This window comes from Salmo trutta, chromosome 14 (genome assembly GCF_901001165.1).
Source record: "Salmo trutta chromosome 14, fSalTru1.1, whole genome shotgun sequence".
Taxonomy (NCBI): domain Eukaryota; kingdom Metazoa; phylum Chordata; class Actinopteri; order Salmoniformes; family Salmonidae; genus Salmo; species Salmo trutta.
In genome coordinates, this window is record NC_042970.1 from 72,869,890 (window position 1) to 72,880,611 (window position 10,722).

General features: G+C 45.3%; 1 protein-coding gene across 1 annotated transcript; it reads left to right on the forward strand.

Moving 5' to 3' along the window:
* Positions 1 to 2,683: 2,683 nt before the first annotated feature.
* LOC115147867 (ATP-sensitive inward rectifier potassium channel 12-like) lies at positions 2,684 to 10,020 on the forward strand. Its single transcript, XM_029690134.1, has 3 exons — positions 2,684 to 2,941; positions 7,988 to 8,189; positions 8,397 to 10,020. The coding sequence occupies exons 2-3, from the start codon at positions 8,098 to 8,100 to the stop codon at positions 10,018 to 10,020; spliced, it is 1,716 nt and encodes a 571-aa protein (XP_029545994.1). The 5' UTR covers positions 2,684 to 2,941; positions 7,988 to 8,097.
* Positions 10,021 to 10,722: the final 702 nt, after the last annotated feature.

Sequence of the window (10,722 nt, forward strand, 5' to 3'; positions counted from 1 at the left end):
CTGGATCTGCTGGCTGTGAGGAATGAGGCGGCCTCCTGTTTCTAAGTAAATTGGCTCTCACCGCGTACGGGAGGGAGTCATCAGGACTGGAGCAGAGTCGAAGGAAAACACAAAATAGCTTGTGTCAGTTCAAACACTACATTTACATTTAATAATGAAACTAAGACAGCTTTTTAAGGATATTGTTTATTATTTTGGCCACAGGTCAAATTTTTATTCATGTTGCTGACCTAAAAATCTCCCAAAAGCAGGTCCAGGTGAAAATAGAGAAATAGATGGAGGTGAAGGAGAGAAAGGTGGACGGAGGGAGAGAGAGAGAAAGAGAGAGAGAGAGAGAGAGAGAGAGAGAGATGCAGGAGCAGTGGTTTGATGCCTTGAGCAAGGTGTGCTTATGAAAAAGAGTTAATATCTTATGTGATAGCTTACTCCAGCCAGCCTCAGTCAGACAGATTATGGTTATTAATACACAGACATAAAGATGGTCATTTCATTTCTGTCAGTGGGGCAGGTGTAATGGAAGCAGTCTCCAACCTTCCCTTCTCTTTGTTTCAGTCAGAATATCATAGAGTAGAGTAGAGTAGAATAGTGTAGTGCAGAATACAGAGTTGGGTAGGGTATGGTAGAGTAGAGTAGAGTAGAATTACCTGAATTCGATCAACAAATCAAAATACACCTACTGTATCCCTACTGTAACTTTTCCTTGTGTCTTTCCACATTTTTAGGTCTAACTGCTACCACTCAAAACAACAGTAAACAAACAGCAAGATAACTCCCCTCTTGTCATTAGTTGCAGCATCCTTGTTCCACTGTCTTCTAGAATCTAAACCCACCCACACATTTCTTCCCCACTCCCACCCCATTAAGGGCTCTATTCAATCCGTATCGCATAAGTTCAGTATTAAAGCGTGCTTGACTCGCATTGACTCGCAGCGTAATTGTCTCGCATTAGCTGAGCCTGCATTCACAGTAAAGGCTGAATATGTCAGCTCAATGGGAAATTGCCTTTACATTTCTATCACACAATCTATAACGGTTCAGCGATACAGATTGAACAGAACCCCTAATCCCTCTTGACCTTGACCTACACTGTTGTATCACTCCGTTTTTCTGTCTCGCTCGCCATCTCTCTCTCGTTCTCTTTCTCTCTTCCTCTCTCTGTCTCCCACCTGTCTGTCTGTCTCCCACCTGTCTGTCTGTCTGTCTGTCTGTCTGTCTGTCTGTCTGTCTGTCTGTCTGTCTGTCTGTCTGTCTGTCTGTCTGTCTGTCTGTCTGTCTGTCTGTCTATCATCTATCTGTCTTTCTTTATCCCTCTCTCTCGGTACATTGAACACCCACCACGTCTGGCTGAAGAGAACTTGGGTTTTAAAAATAAATTGTTTCAACTGTATAATTTCAGATAAATGTTTGCTTGAGACAAGTAAGAGAGAGCGAGAGAGAGGAAATAAGAAAGGTATCCATAGAAACTATCAAGTTGCATATAATTGTGTCTGTCTGAAATACTATAACTAACTATATTTCCCTGCAAAAAAGAGACATTGCTGATGCCAATACAAATATTAATTATAAATTAAACTATGAACAGTAGTGTCTTTGATGGAAATTAGAAAGTTGGATGAACTTATTGCAGCTAGGAGAAAGTTCTGCAGGTCTCCATCGCTGGTTCAGTAGACTCCCTGTGGTAAAATATTGCTCTAATCAATGACAAAGCAAATGAGGTGGTGATTGTTAGCAGGGTGCTGAGACTGGCCTGGAGGCTAAATGTATGTGACAGCCAGCCAGGCAGGCCACGGTAGGGTGGTGGTAGTTCGAGGAGTATCCGTTTTCCGTTTAAGTAGTTTTCAGCACCTCTGCTCTGGACAGCTCCACAATGCAACACTGGGATCCGATTTCAATTGCCTGTTCACACTAGGTTACTAGGGAGACTTTGTTTCTTACCCCACACCCCCTCTTCAGCTGGTTTGTTACGTATGTATGTAGAATCATCATTTGACCAATTATGTCGCAACAAAATAATCCTGCAGCAACGGGATTTGAACGTTTAGTCCATAACGTTGTTGGATCGGTGGTTAGGACATTAGCTGGCTAAAAGTAGGCTACATGAAAAGTGCAATACTGTTAATATAACAATGTGTTAGTGTGGGTGTTCAGTGGATTTATGTAAATCACGAAGCTCATCTGGATTTCCTGCGGTGCAAGAAAATTCTCAGCCACAAAAGAGTGATCAAATTAAGAATCTGCATTTGTAAATGCGACTCTAACGTTACATGATGTCTGTATTTGTCGACAACAGGGATATTTAACCAACCACCTTCTTGTCGTTCACTTTTTTTATTAGGCCTATTTCTATAAATCTATTCACAGTTCAATAATACAGCTTCAAACTCGCACAAAGACAGCTCGCATGTACAGCCTAACACTGATCTAAATTCACTGAAAATCCGAGCAATGCATAGCAACCTGTTTTCTTCTCCGGAGGCCAGTCTAATAAAAATCTGTAGCGCGGGCGGTAAATAATAGGGAAGCACACCTACACTCTCAGGAACACAACTCCACGTAAACGGGGACATAATCAAAGTGACAAGCGCTCCATCCCTCCCGCCCGCCCTCTCTCTCCCACCCACAGCTAGCTAGGGACAGAGAGATGTGCCGTGCGCACCTCACATACACAGGGTTCGAGCGCTTATTGAGTCAAGTGCGAGTCCAACAGAGAGAGCGAATGCGACCAGTTGAGTGGGAGGCAATGAAGCAATAAAACAGAACATTGGAAGAATATTAGGATTCAAAGACAAAAAGTTTCAAAATGAACGTTATGAGACAATGAAACGGGCTGCAAAAAGGAATTCGTAGAGAGGACAGAACATTAAGGATGTGTTTTATTTTTTATTTTGGAGAGGATGTCAACGTTGTTTTTCAAGTAGCTAACAACATTGCCATTCAAAAGGTGAGTATTTATTCTAATCGTTGACAGTTTTTTTTCATAGGCAAAAACACTTTTCCATTGACAGGACAAGTTGTCATGAACTTGACCTGTTTTTCTTTTAGATTGGTTGGTTTTTAGGTTGGCTAGTCGAAGAGTTTGTTGTTTTTAACATGCAGCGTTTCGACGAAGCTCACTTCATACACTGGTTACGGCCCCGAAATAAACTGCAGAGTAATCTTGTCTGTTTTCACCAGTATTATGTCACGACATGAACTCCTCGCCTTGTAGAGCCCAGTGAAACCTGTTATTTTCTGCTGTTCACTGTCCTTCAGACAAACACTGTAAAAGGATCAATGAATCCGCTAACGTAACGCATTGTTCTGGCCTATAATGTCAATCAACTGTAAATGATGCGCAGGCAAATCCTAATTGTGTGACATATTTTATTGACTAGGCCGTAGGCGATGTGGCGTGCCAGTTTGGATATCCTGAGAGGTTTGATTTGCAAGACTCAAAATTAAATCAGATATGGACATTTCATTCCTATATTCAGACATTCTTATTTCCTATATGCGCGGGAACAGATTTCAGCACTGGACAGCTCTACACGTCAGCATCAACTTTGATATAGTTTAGCAAGTGCGTAGGCCTACCCTGCACTGTGTTATAAAAAAAGTGTAATTTTAGTTTATCATTGACTATTCAAAGAATGGGATATCTCGTCATCCCATATTTTTTCATAGATATGTTTTTTTTTACACAATAATGTGTATTCATGATAGACGTGCAGATCGTGCATATTTGAATGAGATACTGTGTTCATAGAGCTCCCATCAAAGCCATTAAAAAAAGACGGACATAACTTTCCCCCATCCCTATTACTTGCCTACAATAACGTCTGCCATAATCATGTATAAGAATGCTTTATTCAGTGATGACGACGCCACAACGCCACCAATCACCGCTAAACCGGATCAAAAGTAACACCCCATCCTCTGATGTCATAATCTCTATACCCCCGGTTCTTTCTTCCCTTCATCCATCCATCCCTGACAAGCGCATGTCCTGACCTGTGACCTCAACTCTTCACTTTCTTTTTCCTTTCTTTCTCTCCTTTTAATATCAGTCTCAGATTAAAGAAGAACATTTAAGCCAGGTCGCTTGACTGCATCCACCTTTCATACCACAGTTTGGATTAGGAGATTACTACACACGCACATGCAAACGCCAACGCACATGCGTACACACGAGCGCGCGCTCACACACATACGCGCGCGCACACACACACACACAAACTTTCATCCATTCATATTAATTTCCCCTGGGATTAAGTGTTTCCGGATTCAAGGCATATCTGAGCTGCATATACATATTGACAATTTTAGGCCCTAAAAGTATTGTGTTGTGTAGAGTTCTCTTGTGGAGTAGGTTCTGTTGTGGAGTAGGTTATGGTCGGTGTGCTCAGTTAGTAGAGCATGGCGCTTGCAACGCCAGGGTTGTGAGTTCTATTCCCACAGGGGACCAGTATGAAAACGTATGTATTCACTACTGTAAATCGCTCTGGATGAGAGCGTCTGCCAAAATGTAAATGCGCTGAAATATCTGGGTGTTTGTCTCTGTTCTGTGTGATTCAGTTTTACCCACATTTAAGTGAATCAGTCCTGTATGTGACTCAGTCACTCAGGAGAGCACTTACACCTCTGGTGTCTCTACCCTCTCGCTTCATCTAGGCGGCGGTACCTCGTGCTAAATCATCCCCGCTCGACACGGCAAATCAGAGCGTCGAGGAGGGGAAAGAGGTTCCTATGGAAACGGCTAATAACTATCATCAACATTTAATTACTCCTGCTCTCCCTCAGGGACTAGTGGTTCCTGACTGTCTCTGGTTGCGTCCTAAGTGACACCCTATTCCCTATATAGTGCACTACTTTTGACCAGAGCCATATGAGATGTGGTCAAAAGTAGTGCACTGTGTAGAGAATAGGGTGCCATTTTCATCCTACTCTCTATAAACAGTACCAGTCAAAAGTTTGGACATACCTACTCATTCAAGGGTTTATCTTTATTTTTACTATTTTCTACATTGTAGAATAGTAGTGAAGACATCAAAACTATGAAAAAACACATATGGAATCATGTAGGAACCAAAAAAGTGTTAAACAAATCAAAATAGATTTTATATTTGAGATTCTTCAAAGTAGCCACCCTTTCCCTTGATGACAGCTTTGCACACTCTTGGCACTATCTCAAACAGCTTCATGAGGTAGTCACTTGGAATACGTTTCCATTAACAGGTGTGCCTGCTTAAAAGTAAATTTGTGTAATTTTCTTAATGGGTTTGAGCCAATCAGTTGTATTGTGACATGGTAGGGGTGGTATACAGAAGATAACCCTATTTGGTAAAATACCAAGTCCATATTATGGCAAGAACAGCTCAAATAAGCAAAGAGATATGAAAATCCATGATTAGTTTAAGACATGAAGGTTAGTCAATCCGGAAAATTTCAAAAACTTTTAAAGTTTCTTCAAGTGCAGTTGCAAAAACCATCAAGCACTATGATGAAACTGGCACTCATGAGAAATGCCACAGGAAAGGAAGACCCAGAGTTACCTCTGCTGCAGAGGATAACTTCATTAGAGTTACCAGCCTCAGAAATAGCAGCCCAAATAAATGCTTCACAGAGTTCAAGTAACACATCTCAACATCAACTGTTCAGAGGAGACTGCGTGTATCAGGCTTTCATGGTTGCTGCAAAGAAACCCCTACTAAAGGACACCAATAAGAAAAAGAGACTTGCTTGGGCCAAGAAACACAAGCAATGGACATTAGACCGGTGGAAATCTGTCCTTTAGTCCGATGAGTCCAAATTTGAGATTTTTTGGTTCCAACCGCCGTATCTTTGTGAGACACATAGCAGGTGAGTGGATGATCTCCGCATGTGTGGTTTCCACCGTGAAGCATGGAGGTGGAGGTGTGATGATGTGGGGGTGCTTTGCTGGTAACACTGTCCATGATTTATTTAGAATTCAAGGCACAGTTAACCAGCATGGCTACCACAGAATTCTGCAGTGATATGCCATCCCATCTGGTTTGCGCTTAGTGGGACAATCATTTGTTTTTTAACAGGACTAGGACACAACACACATCCAGGTTGTGTAAGGGCTATTTGACTAAGAAGGAGAGTGATGGAGTACTGCATCAGATGACCTGGCATCCACAATCACCCAACCTCAACCCAATTGAGATGGTTTGGGATGAGTTGGACCACAGAGTGAAGGAAAAGCAGCCAACAAGTGCTCAGCATATGTGGGAACTCCTTCAAGACTGTTGGAAAAGCATTCCAGGTGAAGCTGGTTGAGAGAATGCCAAGTGTGGAAAGCTGTCATCAAGGCAACTGGTGTCTACTTTGAACAATCTCAAATATAAAATATATTTTGATTAATTTAACACTTTTTTGGTTACTACATGATTCCATATGTGTTATTTCATAGTTTTGATGTCTTCACTATTATTCTACAATGTAGAAAATAGTTTAAAAAAAGAAAAACCCTTGAATGAGTAGGTGTGTCCAAACCTTTGACTGGTACTGTATATTCTACAAAATGTTCTAGATCTGTAGTACATCTATATGTCTTGGAATCCTCCGATGCTGAAGATATGGTTAACAGTATGGCTACATTCTGAGTTTCACGTCTCAATGGGAATCAGGTTGACCGGAAAAGACTACTGTTTCCTCAGTCTTTGGCGATGGATTCATTATGATCTGGCATTATCCCATAGACTCTCAAACTGAGAATCTCAAGCTGTCACAGTCTTCCATTCATATGCATTATTCTTCTCCTCCAACCTAACTCAGATACACATTCTTGTCGAATCAAACTCCCAGGATCCTCGGGAAGTGGTATGGAAAGACCTCATACGTTTGACCCTGGTTAACACTGTGTACACTAAACACTCCTTAATTAAGACACAGTGGCACTGGTGTGATGTTGTCAATAATGTCATGTCAGCCCCCTGGATTTCTCTCTCTCTCTCTCTCTCTCTCTCTCTCTCTCTCTCTCTCTCTCTCTCTCTCTCTCTCTCTCTCTCTCTCTCTCTCTCTCTCTCTCTCTCACTCACTCACTCACTCTCTCACCCCCTTTGGTCCAGCTGCTACAGTGGTTGATATGTAACAATGCTGACGTAATCTATCCCAGCCTCTTACTGAGGATTTAAGTTGGGAAGGATCCTGGATCCTCAATCCAGCCAATAAGCACACGGCAGGAGCAACATCTGTCCATCTGCTGTGTGTGTGTGTGTATGTTTATTTGGGAGGGAAGAAAATTGCCATAGACTGTCACGCAAAGGTAAAAAACAACCCTGCTAAATCCTGTCAGTCTGTGGACAGTGTGTGTATGTGTGTGTGTGTGTGCGTGTGTGCGTGCGCATGTGTGTGCACTCGCGCTCAAGTCTGTGTGTTTTAATAAATCCGTGCTGACGTGTGTCGACGTGTCAGTTTCGTTGACCCAACAGTGATGTCACTGCGCCTTAGTAAGCTACTGCAGTTGGACATGTATTTTTCTACACATAGCTAACTCCACACCTCACTTCAAACCATCCAGTGCTGCTGTTCTGTAGCGTGCAGCTACAAACCTGTTATGGCTGTTATGCAACGCTTTCCCTTGGTCGCCCTGATAGTCTAGCGATCACTTAATGGGTACTAGCTCTAACCCACTACGTCACCCGGCCTCTAACCCTGTCATCAAGCCAAACACCAGATCAATTGTTCCCTTAACAGTAGTTCAGCACAGATTCCTCTCTCTTTCAGACCTTTGGCCCCTCCTATGTCTGTTAGTGTGTTCCACCCCATGCTGACATAAAGGGGCCTCGGGCAACCGGCTACGAGGGACTCAATCTATAACCATCATGATGAATATTTGTCTGTTTTTCTTCACGCATGAAGAGAGTTGACTATCCCACCCTCCTCCTGCATGACATGTGTAGATGTAGGAATACTGTGCATTGGGTGTTGTGATTCTGAATGACCTTAAAAATTCATACTGTTCTCTGATTTGCTGTCATTCCAGGAAATGCATCAGAAGGAGGCAACGCTGATATCTCCAAGGGGTCCTTAGACCTGAGGCTGTTGTCCTCCTGCCCCTCTGCCCACAGCCTCCTACCAAGCTGGTCTCTTTTAATGGTTGGCACTGGCCACCGCGGCCCTGATTACTGCCCACACAGACACAGCCTGATGATCACTGGTGCCATGGGAGCAGTGCGAGTCAACAGGTAGGACTGGGGAATAGGACAATCAGCCCTTTTTCTCCCCCTTTTCCTGCCTCTAAAAGCCTATCCTTGTTGTCTATTCTTGGACTATAAAACACAGGGAAATCATGTTTTTGACTGCACTGGGCCTTTAACTCTTAAACCTGCCATGTCTCCTTCACCCTCCTCTCTAAACTCATGTATTTTGTTTGGGTTTTTGTTTCACATCAGATACAGCATCGTAGCCACCGATGAAGACCACTTCAAGATCTCTACCCTGGGCCTCCACAATGGCCATGGTCCCCTGATGCACCACAATATGACTGGGAGGGGTATGGGGGGCGGAGGAGGTGGTGGAGGAGGAGGGTCAGAAGGAGGAGGAGGCGGCAGCTCGTTAGCCCTGCGAGCAACAGAGCCTGTCAACAACGGCCGCCAGATCTCCACGACGGGGCCCAACCATGTCCGGAGCCGCTTCGTGAAGAAGAACGGCCAGTGCAACGTGGTTTTCCACAACATGGAAGACAAGACGAAGCACTACCTGGCCGACATATTTACCACCTGCGTGGACATCCGCTGGCGTTACATGCTGCTCCTCTTCACCTCTACCTTCCTGCTCTCCTGGTTCCTCTTCGGTGTGGTCTTCTGGGGAGTGGCCCTGGCCCATGGGGACTTCGACCTTCGACCCGGCCTGGGAGAGGGGCCTCTGGCCGGCTTGGAGGGAGGAGGGGTGGAGTGGAAGCCCTGCATCCTACACGTCCAAGGCTTCGTAGGGGCGTTTCTCTTCTCCATAGAGACCCAGACCACCATTGGGTATGGGTTCCGCTGCGTCACCGAGGAGTGTCCGGCGGCGGTGGCTACGGTGGTGGTCCAGTCCATTGTGGGCTGCATCATTGACTCCTTCATGATCGGAACCATCATGGCCAAGATGGTTCGACCTAAGAAGCGGGCGCAGACCTTGCTGTTCTCACACCACGCGGTAATCTCCATGCGGGACGGGAAGCTGTGCCTGATGTTTCGCCTGGGGAACATGAGGAAAAGCCACATCGTGGAGGCTCACGTCCGGGCACAGCTCATCCGGCCGCACGTCACCGCTGAAGGCGAGTACCTCCCCATGGAGCAGACGGACATCGACGTGGGCTACGACGAGGGCCTGGACCGCCTCTTCCTGGTGTCTCCGCTGGTCGTGGTCCATGAGATCAACGAGAACAGCCCGCTGTACTGCATGAGCAGAGCTGACCTGACAACGGAGGACTTTGAGATCGTGGTGATACTGGAGGGGATGGTGGAGGCCACAGCCATGACCACCCAGGCCCGCTCCTCCTACCTGGCCAGGGAGATCCTGTGGGGCCACCGCTTCGAGCCTGTGGTCTTCGAGAAGGAGCACCGCTACCAGGTAGACTACTCCCGCTTCCACAAGACCTACGAGGTGCCAGCTACTCCGCACTGCAGCGCCAGGGAGCTCCGGGAAATGACGGGCCGATCCCGCTCCCCCTCGTCTGCCTCCGGCTCTAGTTCTACCCGGTCAGTGTCCCCTCTCGGTCCCAAGTCCTCCGGCCTACACCTCTTGCCTCCACACTCCCCCAGCGCCTTCTGCTACGAGAACGAGGTGGCCCTGTGCTGCGGGGAGGAGGAGGGGGAGGAGGAAGGGGAGATGGGTGTGATGCTGGGGGGGAGGGACGACGGGGAGGGGGAGGAGAGGGACGTACAACTAGACATCTTCCAGGAGAGATTTCAGGACCAGGTAGCGGTGGACATGAACATGCTGTGTGTGCTGGACATGGACAATCAGATTGACAGGCTGCAGCCGGCTATAGCTCTTGATGCGCTGGGCTTCAGGAGGGAATCAGGAGTGTAGTGACTGATTCACACTATAGAGTCAAACTGAGACAAGACAATCCTGCGCTGGCCTGGTTACGCATCCACTAAAGTTGCTGGAACTGTGCTAGAAAGGATATTGTGAGAGGAAAATGTCCAAGCCAGCCAGGGCCGTAGCTACATATGAGGACACCGTGGTCCAGACCTAGTTAATTTTTTTAGAATTAAAATAAATATGTATTTTTGGGGAACTCATTCTGGGTCTGAACTTACTGTTGAGAGTTAGAATAGTAGAATACACAAGGTGTGATTTTGAAACTTGGCTGCCCCAGTTCTCCTCTGTCACTCACAGACAGTCACTCAATTAGCCATGTCATTAAAAATAAAATAAAAATAGGTCAATTAGTCTAGTTAGTCTAGACTAAACTTGTAGTAATCATGACCAAATGACTGACTGGGCACATAGGGCATGTGCCCAGGGGCCCTGACCTCCAGGGGTCCCCCATTGATTTGTTAGTCACTCTCACTCAGATATCATATTAACCATAAGTCATGTCAAAATCTGTAGAATTGCAGGAACATTTCAAAACTTTTTTTTAATGCTTTACCATTTGTTAATAAAATAATTTCTGCTAACAGATCCCTCAGTACCTAATAAAGGATCGTTTTTAATCCTGGTGCTGAGTTAATTCATGTGTAGCGGCTAATTGTGTAGCTAGGCTATGCGTTTGTAGATCGACTG